This window comes from Phoca vitulina, unplaced genomic scaffold (genome assembly GCF_004348235.1).
Source record: "Phoca vitulina isolate PV1807 unplaced genomic scaffold, GSC_HSeal_1.0 scaffold116, whole genome shotgun sequence".
NCBI classification, from domain to species: domain Eukaryota; kingdom Metazoa; phylum Chordata; class Mammalia; order Carnivora; family Phocidae; genus Phoca; species Phoca vitulina.
In genome coordinates, this window is record NW_022589819.1 from 535,679 (window position 1) to 553,048 (window position 17,370).

The following is a 17,370-nucleotide window of genomic DNA, read 5'->3' on the forward strand; positions in this document are numbered from 1 at the left end:
TCCGGGGCCTCCGTGCTGGGTTCTGTGGGGCTGGGCGTCTCCTCCACAAGGTCCTGGGGGGCTGAGAGAAGACATGGGAGATACAGGCTTGCGGTGTGTCTTGCTTTGTTGGTTAATTACGACAATAAAGTACATTCAGCAAATAAAGTTCTCAGGCTGCAGTCTTTGGGGTTCGGGGAGCCTTTGTATTAGCCGTTCAGTAACTCGTGGGAGAGAGCTGAGACAGGTCCCTGGCCCCTGTCAGGTACTGCTGGCAGGACCGTATTGGCGTCTTCTGTCGGGGGCGGGGTCTCCCCTCACGTCTGAGAAAGGAGTTGAGGTGGGAAGAGAGGAAGTTCTGAGGAATTTTCTACCATGTCCACAGACAGGGCTGACCTCTAGAAATCGAGGGGGCAGTAAGGCCTCTTCCAGTTTGCCTTCCTCCCTTTCAGCTCCAGCACCTCCCCAGGGTTTCTCAGTGGCCCCCACCCCACTTAGCAGGACACCAGACAGAATGTGCCCTGGCTAAGGCCTCCCTGGGCAGCCCGGCCCCTCCTTCCTCTTCAGACAAGGGTGGAGAAAGATGTGGGGGTGGAGGGGCTGGGAAGGGCTGCGCTCTTCTCTGGCTGCATCTAGAATCACAGCCCCGGGGACACCTATCCACTGTCTGGCAACTCGGTCTTTGCTGAGGCTCCGTGGAGAAGGGAGACTGGCTTCTGTGACCCACTCCCTGGGGGTACTACTGGAGTACTACTCAGGGGAGAGGAGACTGAGAGGGAGCATGCAAGGGTGGGCAAGGTAGGGAGATGAGGACAAGAAAAGGATACCGGGAAGGGAGAGAGTCAGGGAGAAATAGCAGCTCGCTCCTGAACAGCGGTTCTGATGCGCCAGGCACTGTTCTAAGCATGCACGTTTGTACACTGACTGATTTAATGCTAATGACTCTGAAGCAGGTACCATTATCCTCATTTGACAGATGAGGAAGCTGAGGTTCAGAGGTTCAGTAATTTACACAAAGTCCCATAGGTAGTAAATTGCAGAGCTAGGCTTAAAATCCAGGCAGCTGGATCCATAGCCTGTGCTCCCAACCACGAGGCTACACAACCACAGAAATGGTGCTGACCAGAGGGAGCCTGGACAGGTGGAGGAATGAGGGGCGGTGGGAAGAATGAAATGGGGCCCTTTGCCCTGCTCCCAGTTGGTGGGAGTCAGGGATTTGGGGGTCCGGGATGAGGCCTTTTCATGCCAGAAAGAAGCTGAGGGAAAGGAGGGACTCTTGTGCCTTGGATCTGTGGACTCTGAGCCGAGCAGCGATGGTGGGAGGGTGCGGGCAGCTGGTGGCGGAAGCCGGAAGTGACAGCAGCCTCAGCCAGGCCGTGGTAGGGGAAGGAACACAGTGGCTGAGGATATCTGTGGGGAGGACAGCCCTGGGTGGAGGTGTTCCAGATGTTTGGAATGGGGAAAATGGACCTGTTCTTGGAGATGGAGAAGCAGGGCTGAGAAAAAGGCCAGGGGCTGGTGGCTGGATGAGAGGCCCTGGGATGTGGGGAAATAGAGGGTAGAGGCTTGGCAGGACTAGAGCCCAGAAGGAAAAGGTGGAGGGAGGTCTGAAGGAGCCCCTGGGCCAGGTCCTACTCAGAGGGAGGTCTGGGAGGCCTTGACTCACCTGTGGTGGCCACCACGGACACAGGTCCCACACGCTGCCTGCCATGAAGCCCATAGAGGTTCATCTTATACTTCCGGTGGGACTCCAGGCCTGGGATGGTGACCTTGTTCTCATCCCCCCTGATGGGCACCGCCTGGGGCTGGCCCTGCGCATCCTTGTACTGGACCACGAAGGAGTCGAAGGAGCCCTGGGTCACGGTCCAGGACAGGCGCAGGGAGTCTGGGTTTGCCTGAGTCACCCACAGCTCCCCCAGCAGGGGCTGCACTGTGGCCTCTGGGTGGAGGGACTCCGCTGTCTGCTCTGAGGCTGTAAATAAGAGGATCCAGTGAGGGCTGTACTGGCAGCCTCAGATTGGGGTTCGGAGTTTGGATGGGCCATCATACCCGGGGGTCACTATTCAGTTAGCATCAATTAGGAGTGCTGACCTCCTGGGAATTCTGGCACAGCCAGGGTATGACACATCTTCTGGGCCTTGGGGAGCAGCTGAATGGGATGGAAGGGCCCTAGCAGGACGGGGGAGGCTGGCTCTCCCTCAGCCTGGGAGCGGGGCCAGGACTCGGAGTCAGCCATCACACTGGGAGGCCCCCCCTGGTTCCTGGCTGAGGGCAAGTGTGGGGAAGGCTGGGAAGGGTCACATGGGGGCTTAGGTGGTTGCCACTCACCAGTGGTGCCATCGGCTGTGAGGGGGCCATGCCGCTTCTTGTTGGCAATCCCGAACAGAGTGAATCTGTACTTGTGGTTAGGCTCCAGCGAGGAGACAATGATGGAGCGCTCGGGCCCTTCCACGGGCATTGCTTGGGGCTGTCCATCCCCGTTCCTATATTGGACTACGAAGGAGTCAAACTGGCCCTCAGGGACAGTCCAGGAGAGATGCAGTGAGTCTGGGGTGGGATCTGTCACCCACAGCTTTCCGAGGCGGGGAGTCGCTGGGCTGGGATCACTCTGAGGCACTGGGAGGAGAGGTAGAGAGAAAGGAGGAACACAGGTCAAAGGAAGAGGGGAACTCCATCTCCCACATAGAGATGTTGTGTGAGGTTGTGCAGGCTGTTCACTGCACAAAGGTGCATGGCTGAGGGAGCACTGAGGGACTGAAATGCAGCCACCCTCTGCTTGCCAAACTGTGTGCCCTGGCACAGAGCTATGCTCACCTAAGGAAGGGTGCCTTCTTCTAAAGGGCACAGAAGCACCGTATGGACTAGTGTGGCCCTGACTCTGCAGCCTAGTGAGGCGCTTCGGAGAGAAGGGAGCCCAGCCATCTCTTTCTGTGTCTCCACAGCCAGGGAAGTCTCCCAGGGCAATCTCTACTGCTTCCAGACCTAACTACGAGCTCGCTTCTCCTCCAAGAGAGGGAAGCACCATCTTTGGAGCTTTTGAATGCGGGAGAGCCTCCCACACCTGTGTTCGGGGGCCCCACCTCCTTCTCTCCCACCCTGTACCACCAACACTTCACTCCCCACCACTGTGCCCCCTGGCATTTGCAGGAGCTCCTCCCATTGGCCACTAGCTCCCTCCAGCCTCCACCCTCCCTTCTTGCTCTCTAGTCCCAGCCCAGATTCCAGAAAGAGCCGTCTACACTGGTTGTAGCCATGTCCTCACGTCCATCACCCTCTCGATCGAGCTCCACCCTCCACTGGCAGCTCTCAACCGGGCCAGCAGTGACCTCGCCACTGTTAAGTCCTGTGGACTCACTCGTACGGAATCTGACATGTCTGACCGCGCCCTTCATTTTGGCATCCAGGACACCACTCTCCCTGGCTGCGCCCCTCTCCGTGAGTCACCCCCTTGGGCTACCCTGCATGCTCCTCTTCCTCTGCCCATGCCCTGAGTGTTGGCCAGCGTCTCTGCTCCCCCTACACCCTCACCCTGGCTCCTGTCTCCCAGGTCCCTTCTTCAGGCCTTCTCTCTGCTCTCCAGACCTGGGAGGGCAGCAGTGATCACCCCGTGGCCCCGCCATTTTCTGCTTAAGTGCCCTCCCCATCTCCGTGCCCGGACTCTCCTCATCTGTAAACGGGCATGCCTCACGGGGCTGCTGTAGCCAGTAAGTGTGCTGATACACTGAGAAAATCTTGTTAACAAATGCTCCACAGAGGTTTATCTAAGTGTCCCAAGCTGTGCTTGGTCCTCACCTCCGCTGTTCCTTGCCTCAGGGCACGGGACTGTCTGCTCTAGAAACAGGGGAGCGCCTGGGCCTCCTCATTGTCCTTCACCTGCCACATCCAGCCTCACTGCCTCCATCCCAGGCAGGCCAGCATCATTGCTTGCTGGCTCTTAACTCACTTCTCCAGCTACACTCTGCAGCAGCCCCAGTGTTATGTAAGATAAGTATCAAATCATGTCATTCCCACTTACAACCCTCACATGAGCTCCAAGCTCCTCAGTCAGACACACACAAGCCCAGTCCCCTCAGCTCCCCAGGTGCCCTGCTCTCCATCCAGAGGAAACAGACAGATTCTCCTCCAGGGCCACACTCGCTCCTGCCTCACTCTCCATGGCTCCCTCTGTCCGCACTGCCCTCCCCAACCTCTCTGCCTGACCCACCACTATTTTCCCTTCAGGATTCATCTCAGGCCCCACTGCCTCCAGGAAGCCTTCCTGGAGTTCCCAAAGCACTGGGAGGACCTCCTTCAAGACCATGCAGGGGGCAGGGGTAGGGGTCGGTGTGACTGTTCTCACTCACGGATCTTGGCTTCAGCCACCAGGGGGCCATGCCTCTTCTTGCCCAGGAGCCCATATAGCAGGAATTTGTACTTGCGGCCAAGGTCCAGGTTGGTGATGAGGGCTGAGCGCTGGGATCCTTCCACAGGTACCACCTGGGGCCCATCCCTGTCCTTGTACTGGATCACGAAGGAGTCGAATTCACCCTCGGGGACCGTCCAGTGCAGGAGCAGGGAGTTGGATGTCATGTCAGTGACTATCAGCTGGCCCAGGCGTGGCGGGGCCAAGGGCTTCCCAAGCTTCGCCCCATCCTTGTCTGGAATGTGGGGGCAAAAGTAAAGCAGATGGACTCAACCATTGCCTCGTCTCTGGTCTCCTTCCCTCTCCTCAGCCCACTGGGTCCCTCCTTCCTGGACAGCTCCATTGCTCAAAGCCTCCCCTTCCTCCCCTCCCAGGCCTCTGTGAGCAGCCCTCTTTGTTCTGCGGTGAGAGCTTTAGCCCTTCCCTTTTGCTGGCTTCCCCACGCCTCGCAAGCAGCCCAGTCCCTCTCCACATCAAGAGCTTTGGGGGAGTTTCAGGTCCCCCCCGGCTCTTCCTGAGTCAGAACCTCCTCACTGCTGCTCTGGAGCAGCTGAAGACTCCTCCGCCCACTTGGACTTTTCTCTCCCTCGCTACCCGCTCTCCTAGCGCTGAGCCTGACCTGGAGTGGCCAGCAGAGCAGCTACCCGAGTCCCATAAAGAGGGACTGGGAGGGAAAGTGAGTGCTTCACGGGTTCCACCAACCTCACCCATCTCTGAAGCCCTGCTGGCTCAGAGCTCCCTATGCTAAGGAACCTCCATCCCCAGCAGAAATGGGGTGGTGGGACCATGCAGCGCTGTCCACTGCGGCCAGCCTCCCAGGGTGGGGGGCCACCGTCCTAGCCTGCCCAGTGAGGGGATGGTGGGGCTACGGGGAAGGGAAGGGGAAGAGGGGGCTAAGGGCCAGTACCCTCAGGGCTAGAGGCCTTGCCATGCCTACCCGCAGAGATCTATGAGTGACCAGGAATTGGAGAGGACACAGGGCAAAGAAAGCTGCTGGTGGAAAGCCAGAAGCCTACAGCCTCTCTTTCTGACTCCCTGCCCCACCCTCTGACTTTTCTCCTCCCATCCTCTTTTCCCCTTCATTGTTCTAAGACTCCCTCCATTCCTCTTTCCTCCGAAACTTCTACTCCAACCTTCTCTCTCCTTGTTTGCTCTTACCACTGCAACCCAAACACTGGCCCAGCCCTTCCATCCCCACCCCACCTCTGAAGCCCGGATGGCCCAGCCCCTCCCCCATCCTCAGGACACTGAGCTGAGCAGTGCAGGATATACCCATAATGCCTTGGTAGATGAGAGGGGCAGAGGGCACGCCCTCCGGGGGGACCCCACGGAGTGACAGCTCATAGGGGGCTCCAGGAGGGGGTGAGGGCACCAGAGCCTGGCGGACGTCCCCTGGCAGGAGTTCCTCGTGTGCTCCCGGCCCCTCGGGCACCCTAAGGCGCAGCTGGAAGTGGGCAAACGTGTCAGGCTGAGCTGTCCAAGCGACGCGGAGCTTCCCTGTCTTGTCTCTGCCCAGCACCCTCAACTCTCCCAGCTCCTGGGGGCGCTGCTGCAGTTCGGGGGCCCGGGCCCCTTGAGTCGTGGAAGGGCCTGAGGGAGGAGGCTCATCAGTGGCCCCCAAGAAGCCCGAGGGAGAGGACCCTGGGAAAGGGCAGGGTGAGAAAAACAGGAGAGTCGAGAATGAGAGCAAGAAAGGAAATCCCAGCCCCCAGGTTCTGCCTTCTAGCCTCGAAGAGCCTACAGACCCTCCCTCCCTGCTCCTGAGTCTGCTCCCTGGGCCACCGCATCCTCCCAACGGTCTACCCAGTCCTCCCAGCACCCCTGCCCACCACATTTCTGAACAGACAGGCCTGCGGGCAATAACTAAAAGAAATGCGGCCATCCTTCCCCTCACAAGGCTCCTATGACCTCCAACCCCCCACAGACTGCCACGGCCCTCCCTAAGCACATCCCTCCCCCCTCCCTCCCCCCCACCCCACCCCGTGGTGATCGTGGCTTCCATTAGTGCCGCGGTGAGAAGCCTGGAAGAAAGGGGGAGAGGTGCTGTTAGGGAAGGCAGATGCGAGGGAAGAGTGGGTAGTGAAGAGAGAGGGAAGAGAGAGGGTGTGTGTGTGGGTACATCCAGCTCAGGTGGCATCTGGGCCCTAGGGGGGAAAGAACAGGTTCACAGCCCTCCCCAGGGCAGCCAGAGAGCCCCCCTCCCCCGAGCCCAGCATCGCTCCTGTGGAAGAGACAAGCATGAAGTGGTTTCATCTCTCACAGACACAAGCTGCCTGATGGCTTCAAGGCCACCCCCACACAGTTCTGATGTGTCCCTTTGAGGTCAAGGCCAAATTGTGGAAAAGAGTAACCACTGACCACAGCCTTCAGCCACCCTCACCGCAGTGAGTCAGAGTGGGGAAGTGACGGTGTCACTCGGCTGCCCCACTCACACTGCTCCAGTGAGTTTTTGTAGACCCGCCTCCTCCCCCCAAATGCCCCTTCCGTTGCCCAGGACGGCAATCCTGGCAAAGTGTCCGGGGAACCCTAAACACCGGCTCTCCTCAGCCCTGAGTGTCCCTGAGGCCCCTGGGGTGGAGATGGCTTCTAGGGACACCGGAGGCCATGCTTTGCGGTGGGGTCCCCTGGAGGCTGGACCGGGTAGTGCTTGAAGGCCGAGGGGTGTGGCGGGGGTGGGGTGGCGGGCTGAGCAGTGAGGCGGTGGGCGGAACTCTCGGATGCGGACTCCAGCGGCAGGCGAGGCTGGGCAGGGGATGGGTGGTCCCACGGCCCCAGCGCATGCTACCTGTGGTGGTGATGAAGGCGTAGGACTTGGAGGTCTGCCCTGCCCGCACCCCGTGGACCTCCACGTGGTAGGTGGTGCCGGGCCTGAGGTCAGGTAGGCTGACGGTGCGCGTGGTGCCGGGCACGGTCAGCTCCTCGCCGGGGCCCTCTGCCGGCGGCTGGGGCCGCCAGCGCAGCACCACGCGCTCGAAGTGGCCGCGGAGCCCGTCAAGGGACACGAGTAGTGCGCCGTCGGCGGAACTGCCCAGCACCTCGGGCTTGGGGTGGCGGGGCGCGGCCACCCGGTCGACGCCTTCGGGCGAGAGGCCGTGGATGCCCTGGTTGGAGTCCCGCTTCCAGGTGCCGGGGTCGGGGCTGGCGGTGGGGTGGGGGCGACGGGGCGACGGGGCGGGGGAGCCGACGGGGGCGGCAGCCGCCCGGCGCCGCTGCAAGTATTCGTGGATGTTGCGCGCCACCGACGCGTAGGTCTGGTTGGCCCGCAGGGGGTAGCCATGAGCCCTCAGGTGGCGCTCCAGGTCTTGCACGGTGCCGCGGAAGCGGCCCAGCTCGCCCGTCAGGTTGCCCCACGCCCGCCGAGGGGGCTGCGGCAGGCTAGGCCCAGGCTGAGGCTCCTCCTCCCCCTCCTCTGCGGGCCGCGAGGGCCGAGCCGGGCGCGCGGGGCGCGGGGGCCGCGGGGCCGGAGTCGGCCGGGGACGGGGCTGGGGGGGTGGGGCTGGGGGGCGCACCTCCGGGTAACTGTAGTGGCCTGGTGCTGCCGGGGGCAAAAAAGGGGGGAAGGGGGAGAGCAGGTCAGTGGCAGCCCCCCGCCCCTCCGCCGCGCCCCTGCGCTCCTCCCCACGGCAGCCCCTCCCTCCGTCCCTCCCGCGGGAGCCAGAGGCCTCTTGCCCGTGCCCCAGCCCCACCTGGAAAGAGAACCAGAGAAAGGAGTCAGTGTCCCAGGAGCCCCTCCCCGCTCGCCCTCCAAGCCCGCCACTGTTGGAACCCTAGAAAGGAGAGAGAAGCCAGCAGGTGGGGCCCTGTGTCTGAAGGAGAGAAAGGGGAGTGGGAGGAGAGAATGTGAGCTACTGCGAGGTGGGCGTTCCTCTGTCACAGGAAAAGAAAATAAATATCCATCTGTTAAGAGACCTTGAGGATTAGTGGAAAATCACTGCTCTGAGACCTGACTCCCCCAAACCCCAATCTACACACAGGACTGCGGATGTCTGATCTGCCTAATTCCAGTCCCTACCAGGGCTGACCACTGGCTGTGAGCACAGGGCTGTCCCCGTGCCTGTTCCAAGCACCGCCCCATCTGGGTGGGTCGGACAGCCTCTCCTATTTACCCCCTCTCTCCAGGGGGCAGTCCTCCCGTGGTCCAACCTGCAGGCTTCCCCCAGGACTCCAGCCCCGCAGGGCCCTGTCTTCCCAGGGTCGCCATTGCACAGCAAGGCCCCAGCAGGTGCTTTACCACACACCCTGCCAAGGTGCATTCAGAGGAGCCTGGGAACCCTAGACATGGGCTCCCAAGGAAGGGGCTGCTACACAAAGAAACCGGGCCCTTCGCTAAGCCCTGGCCAGCCATACCTGTGTTCGCCCTGACAGAAGCCGGGTAGCTTACTGCCCGGCCCCGCTCTGCCGTGACGGTCACTACATATTCCACGCCTGGCATCAGGTCGGTCAGCATCGTCCTGTCTGCCTCAGAGGGCACCTCCAGCCGCACCCTCTGGTTGCCGGCGCTGACATAGGACACCACGAACTGGTCCACCTCAGCCTGGGGTTGCAGCCAGCTGAGCTCCAGTGTGGTTGGTGTCACAGCTACCACTCGGAGGTCTTGTGGGCCATCGATCACTAGCCAGGTTAGAGAGAAGAGGGATCAGGTGGGAGTCTGGTCCTTCAGTCACCAGCTTTCCCTCTCAGAGCTTTGTCCCTACCCCACCCCTCACTTCTGCCTTCCCAGCCACCCCCCTCAAATCCAGCTCTCCAACCAGGACCCTGCCCACAGCCCCAGCTCTCACTGGTGGTGATGGTCTTGGAGGCAGAAGGGCCCCAGCTAGTCCCTCGAAGGGCGCGGACCGTGACCTGGTACTCCTGCCCAGGCGCCAGTCCTCTCTGGTCATAGGCTGAGGCAGAGCTGGGTACCCGTGCTGTGAATGGGGGGCTCACCCCCTCTGTCTGCAAGAAAGAGAGCACCAAGTGGATCAGGGCTGGTGCTCTCACCCCTGCTGCTCAGTCTCCCTTATCTCTTCTTTCTCCAGTTCCAGGCACTGTCCACATGGAACTGTGTAGAGCTTGGAGTACGGCTGGAGGGTATGGCTGGTAATCTAAGAGGTTTAGTCTGTACCAGACGCCGGTCAAGGCAACTTACATAAATGAACTCACTTAATCCTCAAAAGAACCTTAGGAGGGAGGTCGTGTTATTCCCATTGGACAGATGAAGAAACCGAGGTACAAGGTCACCAACACCAAGAATGGGGCAGGGATTCCAACCCCCCAGGCAGTGTGACCGCACAGCCCCCTCTCACAGGAACTACCTTTTTAGCTGGTTCATCAGCTATCTGCCAGAATCAACCCAGCACACGGCAGGATCCTCCCTCTGGCTTTCCCCAGGCAACCCTGCCTACCCCGCCTCCCAAGCTCACTCCTGTCATAAGAGATGAAGTAACTGAGGGACGCACCTTCCCAGTCTCACTTCCTCCTTACAGCATCTGCCCCAGCCTAAGCCTCCCCACAGACACCTGCCCCTGGCTGGGTAATGTGGCTGTGACCCTTGTCTTGACATTTCCCTTTAGGCACTCTTCTTGTCTCCCGAGCATGGCTGTAGGCCCCTCAAAAACAAAGCCTATCTGCTCTAAGCTTCACAAAGATGTTTCCCAGTTTTGTACCTGGCATCATGCTGGGCATGATGAAAGATATGTCTCCTGTCGTCAGCTCATGTTCTAGTAGCTAAATGTATGGCCACATCTTAAGGTGGATTGGATCCCTACCCAAATCTCTGTGCCACACGTGCCTGCGAGCAAACAACCTCCCTCCAAGTACACATTGAAGGTATTATGATTATCCGTGGTGACCCCACAGGAAATATGCCAGCCTCGGCAGGGTCTCCTTGGAGGGCCGGTGACTGGGGTAACAGGAGGAATGGACATCTGTGAGCAGTCTAACTGCCCCGAATTTCATTGGCCTGTCTAGCTAGGACAGATAATAAGGACGCTCTGTTCTGCTTAGCTATGTTGGCCGTGATGGGGACACCTCCATTCAGCCAAGTAGGATTGGAAATTTCAAAAGGTACTCTCCTAAACCAAGGAGATTGTGGGGAAATCAACACAGTAAATACCAAAGTATAAAACCAGATGAGAGGCCACGTGGAGATTTCTGGGTTGAGGATGAACTAAAGCTTTGTCAGAGTTTTGTTGGCCAAAAAGTTTTCCTGGGCACACAGGCCCTCTCTTCCTCTCCTACTCACCCCGCCCGAGGATACTCCAGCCTAGGAGCCCTCGGGTGGGCCTCAGCTGAAGGCCTATGAAGTCTTCATTCTTGCCAGAACTTTCTCTTTCCCCAATCCCCCCAACCCAACCCGACACACATACACACCCCCCCCCCCCCCCCCCCCCCCCCCCCACACACACACCTTGGGTGCTCCCTGATGACGTCTGGTCCTTCTAGTGAGACAAGCCCATCTTGAGTTCCCCTTCTCCCTTCAGACCACCTACGTGAGCCTTTTAGACACCTCTCCTAAGACCCATTTGGGAACAGTCCCCTCAAAGTCCCACATCTCTCATCTGTCTGGTCTGAGACAGGCTCTCTAGGCCGATGCTGGCACCCCTTGCTGATTGCTCGGCTGCTTCACTGATTGTCCTTGGTGAGTTTCTAACCCTGTTCTCCATACCAACCTCATGGTTCTGGGGGGAGGGGGGGTGCCATCTTGGTTGGGCCCTGGAGCTTACCTCCCCAACCTCCCCCTTTCAGACCAGACCCAAACACAAACTTTTCTAAGGCCATGAGGTCTTGTGTCCCAGTGAAAACATGGCATAGCTCAGGTTCTAAGCTGCAGAATACACCCGGACAAAGAGTGCCTGACCCTCCTCCTCTTCAAGGGCTCACCTCCCTCAGTTACTTCTTGCTTCCTCTCATATCCAGAGAGGAACCAGCCTTTTGCAAAATAACAACATTCCTTGAGTTAGTGGTCCTCAGGCTTGGGGTACAACAGAATCCCCTGGAGGGCTTGTTATAGCTCAGGTTACTGGGCTCCAGCTGCAGAGTTCCTAATTCAGTAGATCTGGGGCTGGAGTCTGACAGTCTGCCTGTGTAACAAGCTTCCAGGTGATGCTCATGCTGCAGGTCCAGGGAATACGGTTTGAGAACCACTGAGTCAGAGTAGCAATGCCACGTATACGGGGAGAAGGAGGAATGTTCCTCTTCCGTGTTCTGAGGATCATTCCAGTGACTAGGTGTGTCTCTTTGCCAGGAACAGCAGAGGGCTGGGCTTTGAGACAGAAGTGCTTCTGGAAAAGGGAAGGGGGTAAGGGGGAGATAGGCTTCTAAGAAGATGGCAGTGCCAGAGGCCAGCCAGCTACCGGTATACTCTGTGCCAGGCAGGGATGGACAGAGAGCGCTGGCCAGGGCAGGGGCGCAGCCACAGAAAGCTTAGAAAGCAGTTGGAGGGCCGGTAGCACAGGCTAATGTGCAGTCCAAGAGAGGTGTCCGGGGACCAATTTTACAGGAGCCTTTTCCACACCCGGATTCAAAGAGAACCCAGAATGTGACAGAGGCTCATACCCAGAGATGAGCTGAGCCGGGTACAGGCCAGCTCGACCCCACCTGGCCCCTGGTGAGGGAGGAAGCCTAGAGCTTCAGCTGGGAAGACGCACATCTTGAAAACACCCAAAGATGGGCTCATATTTACTAAGAGCAGAGGACCACGCTGCCTTGCAAGCTCTTTCTATCTCAAGTGTTTATTTTAATTCTTCTTTCCCTGAAGTTCTTAGGGAAGTTCCTTTTAAAAGTCCCATCCTCTCAAGATCAGAACTATGTCAATTACATACACACAGAAAAAGAGAGTGGGAGAAACACTTAAAAATGTTAACAGTGCTTGTTTTAGTGTGAAGCAGCCAAGAATTATTTGTTTTTTTCTCTAGTTGCCAAATTCCTGTCTTGTGATTAAATTATTTTTATAACAAAAAACAATTTTTTTTTCTTTTAAACAGAAGGAAAAAACCCAAGCTATATGGGTTGTGCTGCAAAGTAGGAATTTCTGCCTCTGCTTCCCCCAGCCAGTGAGGAGAGACAGAGCCTGGTAGGGGTCTGGTCTTGGGGCTCTAATAAGAAGACTTAGAATGACCAGGCCAATTAGGGTGGGGATGGCAGCCAGCACCTCTGAGCTGTCCCTTCTGTTCTAGAGCCCTCCTAGGGTTTAGGCCCTGGGAGTTATTTATTTTTCCAGAGTTTTGGAGATTAGGGTAAATGGCCTATTCACCCAGGGTGTTTGCACAAAGATGCAGGAAGACATGAGTTAGACAGTAGAAATGTCAAATGGTTTGGAGCTGGGAGGCCAAACATCATAAAAAGCCCAATCTGCATAAAAGGGGGTCTCTAGTGAGAGGCCACAAGGTTTTGTCCTTCGGGTGCCCCAAATATTTTAAGAGCGAGTTGGAAGGAAACAGAAAGAATGCTTTGCAGCGCACTGATGACACGGAGGCGGGAGAACCAGTTCACAGACTCAAATTATTGCAGCAGCCTAGACAGCTTGGCCCAAACCAAAAAAGATAACACTGAACAGAGCCACATGCAAAGGCCTATATTTAGGCTAAAAAAATGTATATAGTTGAATGTCATCTTTTTTCCTTCTTTTTTTCTTCTTTCTCTTTTCCTTGTTTACATTTTCTAAAGTTTCTATACTGAGCCAACATGACTTTTATAATAAAAGTTACTTTAAAAACAAACATGATCAAAACAGTTGACAGGGGCGCCTGGGTTGTTAAGCGTCTGCCTTTGGCTCAGGTCATGATCCCAGGGTCCTGGGATCGAGCCCCACATTGGGCTCCCTGCTCGGCAAAGCCTGCTTCTTCCTCTCCCACTCCCCCTGCTTGTGTTCCCTCTCTCGCTGTGTCTCTCTCTCTGTCAAATAAATAAATAAAATCTTAAAAAAAAAAAAAAACAACAGTTGACAGTTTTTGTGACCACAAGTTAATATACATCAGCTCTGAGAAAATTGCCGGGCTATCCAGAGTTAGCCAGGAGAACTACAGGACTCCTCCCTGCCTTCACATTTTGGGGGCAAATGCAAAAAGCATGAGACACTAGAGGAGGGATCCCAGGAAGTGAAGAATTCAGAGAACAAAGCCTTAGGGAAAAGGGGTGAAGAAACCAGGGGGTTTGGCCTGGAGAGAATGAAGAGTGCGGTGATGGCCGATGTCTCCAAATACCTGAAAGCCTGTGGTGGAAGCTGTGGGGAAACCAAAGGCAACATGCTGACGCTGGGCAAACGGATGGATGTAGAATGGGGCAGATTTAGGTTCAGCAACAACAGAAAGAACTACCGGTGATGACCAACAATGGATTGGACAGCCTCAGGAAGTCCTGAGCTCACTGTCACCAGAGGTAGTCCCAGCAGCAGTGACCTGAGGCTGCAGAGGCCTTCTGGACCCAGTGTGGGGTAGGATGAGAAGGCCTTCATGGCAGCTTCAGGAACCTAGCCAGTGTGGACTCAACCACTGACTACCTGGAACTCCCTGCTTGAGGCGAGCACTCCCTCCCGCGGGTCGCGCTCCCTCAGCCCCCTCCTGCAGCTTAGCTCTCACCGTGGGAATGAACTGAATTTCATAGGCATCCACCGTGCCAGGAGCCCGGGTCCACTCTGTCCGAACCGTTGTCTCCTCCAAGAGGTGCATCCTCATGCTCTCAATGGCTGGCACCTCTGCCCAGGAGAATGAGATATGGGAAGGTGGTTAGTCCGAGGCAGCCCCCCACCCCCTACCCCTATCATCAAAGGCCCCCCTACTCAGAGCCACACTATAAGATCAATCCCAGTTCCTGCTCCTCTCTGGAGGTGGTGCAAAACTGGCAGAGGCCTGAACAGGCCCTGGGGGCTCCTTCACCTTCCCTCCCCCATCTCCAGAAACACAGAATCTCCCTAAAACCAACTAAAGGAGCCGCCAACCTGCTCATCAGAAATCTGAAAGCGGGCCCTGCCTGCAAGCATGCCCCCCGTGGTTCTGCTGCCCCTGGTGGACACTGGCTCTCGGCTCCTATGACTGCCCCCCCTCCCCATCCCCCTGCCCAATAATTGACCTCCTTCACTCTTCCCCCAGGTCCCTGGGCTCCTAGGCCTCAGGCCCAGGCCTTCCCACTGGCTCTGGTTCCCAGTCCCTCACCCTGCGTGCTCACCTTCCCCGCAGTCTTCCCCTGCATAACCATCTTGACAGACGCAGTTGCCCTCACGACACTCTCCCCTGCCACGGCAGTCCCCAGGGCACGTCTGAGTGGCGCAGTCGGGTCCTCGAAAGCCCTCCACGCATACACACTGGCCCGCGCGGCACAGTTCCCGGGGCCCACAGCCGCCAGGGCAGGCACTGGCGGGAGGCTCTTCCCGCCCACAGTCCTCGCCGCCGTAGCCCACGTGGCACACGCACACGCCGTGCACACAGCGCCCGCGGCCGCGGCAGTCGGCCGGGCAGGTGCGGGTGGCGCAGGAGGGGCCGGTGTAGCCTGAGTCGCACACGCAGCGCCCACCCTCACAGCGGCCGCGCTGGTGGCAGTTGGAGGGGCAGGTACGGAGGCCGCAGTCCTCGCCTGCGTAGCCCTCCCAACAGGTGCACACGCCGTCCTGGCACACGCCGTGCTGGCTGCAGTCTAGCGGGCACCGCCTTGCGCTGCAGTCCTCGCCCGAGTAGCCATCGTCACACACGCAGCGCCCGTCCCGGCATTGGCCGCGCCCGTGGCAACCTCCCGGGCAGCTGCGCGTGCCACAGTCCTCTCCCTCGTAGCCCGCGTTGCACACGCACACGCCATCCTCGCAGCGCCCGCGCCCGCGGCAGTCCCCAGGGCACCGACGGCTCCCGCAGTCCTCGCCCGCGAAGCCGGGGTTGCACACGCAGCGGCCGTCCACGCAGCGCCCGCGCCCACGACAGTCGCCAGGGCAGGCGCGCGTGCCGCAGTCCCGGCCTGTGTACCCGGGCCAACACACGCAGCGACCACTCTCGCAACGGCCCCGGCCGCGACAGTCCCCGGGGCAGCTGCGCACGCCGCAGTCCTCGCCGCTGTAGCCCGCGTTGCACACGCACACGCCGTTCTCGCAGCGCCCGCGGCCCCGACAGTCGCGGGGGCAGGCGCGCGAGCCGCAGTCGGGCCCCGTGTACCCGGGCCAGCACACGCAGCGCCCGTCCTCACAGCGGCCCCTCTGGTTGCAGTCGCCTGGGCAGCTGCGCACTCCGCAATCGTCCCCGCTGTAGCCTGCGTCGCAGATGCACTCGCCGTCCTCGCAGCGCCCGCGGCCCCGGCAGTCTCGCGGGCACGTGCGGGTGCTGCAGTCGTCGCCCGCGTACCCGGGCCAGCACACGCAACGGCCGTCCACGCAGCGCCCGCCCTCGCCACAGTCCCACCGGCAGCTCCGCGAGCCGCAGTCGTCGCCCGTGTAGCCGGGGTCGCACACGCAGCGCCCGTCCTCGCAGCGCCCCCTCTGGCTGCAGCCCCGGGGGCAGCTCCTCACCCCGCAGTCGTCTCCCGCGTAGCCGGGGTCGCACACGCAGCGCCCGTTCTCGCAGCGCCCCCTCTGGCTGCAACCTCTAGGGCAGCTCCTCACCCCGCAGTCGTCGCCCGCGTAGCCCGGGTCGCACACGCAGCGCCCGTCCTCGCAGCGCCCCCTCTGGCTGCAGCCCCGGGGGCAGGAGCGCTGGCTGCAGTCGTCGCCGGAGAAGCCCGCCCGGCACACGCACACGCCCTGCACGCAGCGCCCACGGCCGTTGCAGTCCCCGGGGCAGGAGGGCCAGCCACAGCTGGGGCCGCTGTAACCAGGGAAGCACACGCAGCGCCCGCGGACACAGCGACCCTGATCGTTGCAGTCATCTGGGCAGGCCCCGGAGGCTGAGGGTGGGGAGGATGGGGGCACCCCAGCGCCTGTGGGGTCTGAGCAGGTGGGCCCACCCCAGCCTGGCTCGCAGGAGCAGGCACAGCGGCTCAGGTCAAACACGCCATGGAGACTGCAGAGGCTACGAACATCCGTCTGGCCTGGAGTAAGAGGGAGAGGCAGGACTCAGTCTCTCTGGGGAGGGATACCAAGCCTATAGGGTGCTCCCCTCCGTCCGCCCCTCCAGCAGGGCCAGGCTCATTTCATAAGGTCATCTTTGTTTCCAGGTGCTCCTAGTCAATATATGTAGTCTGCCACGGCCCTAGCATATACTTGGGGACAGGGGAGGGAAGTGCTGACACCTAGTCTGGTGGCTTCTCTGAGTTGTGCCCTGGGCTGCACTCACCACCCCCAAAGGGGAAGAAGAGATGCCTTTTTCTAATTCAGACCAAGGTCCTTTATGGACTAGTGATGCCCACCTTCCTCTTTTTCTGTGCCCCCTCCCCTGATCATCTGTCTGCTCACCTGTGCCAGCCTGGGCAGCAGCAGGACAACATCCCCCAGTGCACTGTTCCTTCAGCCCCTTCACCAGCTCCTCCAGGATCTCTAACCGGACCTTCAAGGCCTGCACCTCTGAAGCAGGAATGGGGGGCTCCGTGCCCGGGGGACAACCACAGCCAGCTGAAGGGGGCAGGTTGATGCGGTGGGTAAAAACTACCTGCTTCTCCCCTCCTTCCACAGTGTGCTCATAAAGCTGAGAAGAGGGGTTTCCCCCTATTGGCTCCACTGTGTGGCCCCCCGGCTGGGGAGGGGGACGTGGGGCTGGGAGTGTCACATTGGACCGTGGAGAGAAAGGGCCTGCTCTGACTGTGCCCAGCAGTACCAAGAGGGCCAGTCTGGAGATTAGGAACCATTGGGCTGGCATCACTCAGGAGGCTGCAGGGAGAGAGGGCACATGTGAGCAGGTTCACAGAGAAGGAGACCAGATAGCTCCCCACCTCCCCCAATATACACACCCACAGTCCCATCACCCACAACTAATCTACCAACTCACATGCATGGGAAACTCCACATTCAGCCCAACCCTAAGGGATAGCCTCCTTGGGCCGATTTGGTCTCTACCTTTCTTTCTTTTCTTTCTTTCTTTCTTTCTTTCTTTCTTTCTTTC

General features: G+C 59.2%; 1 protein-coding gene across 1 annotated transcript in view; it reads right to left on the reverse strand.

The window, feature by feature from the left end:
- Positions 1–17,370, reverse strand: part of TNXB (tenascin XB) — a 33,957-nt gene that overhangs the window by 7,875 nt on the left and 8,712 nt on the right. Inside the window, 10 exon segments of the mRNA XM_032398504.1 lie at positions 1–61; positions 1,646–1,951; positions 2,308–2,595; positions 4,323–4,616; positions 5,654–6,022; positions 8,729–8,992; positions 9,160–9,316; positions 13,939–14,054; positions 14,525–16,363; positions 16,728–17,138. The exon segment at positions 1–61 is cut by the window's left edge and continues 4 nt beyond it. Coding sequence (XP_032254395.1) covers positions 1–61; positions 1,646–1,951; positions 2,308–2,595; positions 4,323–4,616; positions 5,654–6,022; positions 8,729–8,992; positions 9,160–9,316; positions 13,939–14,054; positions 14,525–16,363; positions 16,728–17,127 — 4,094 coding nt within the window. The 5' untranslated portion in view covers positions 17,128–17,138.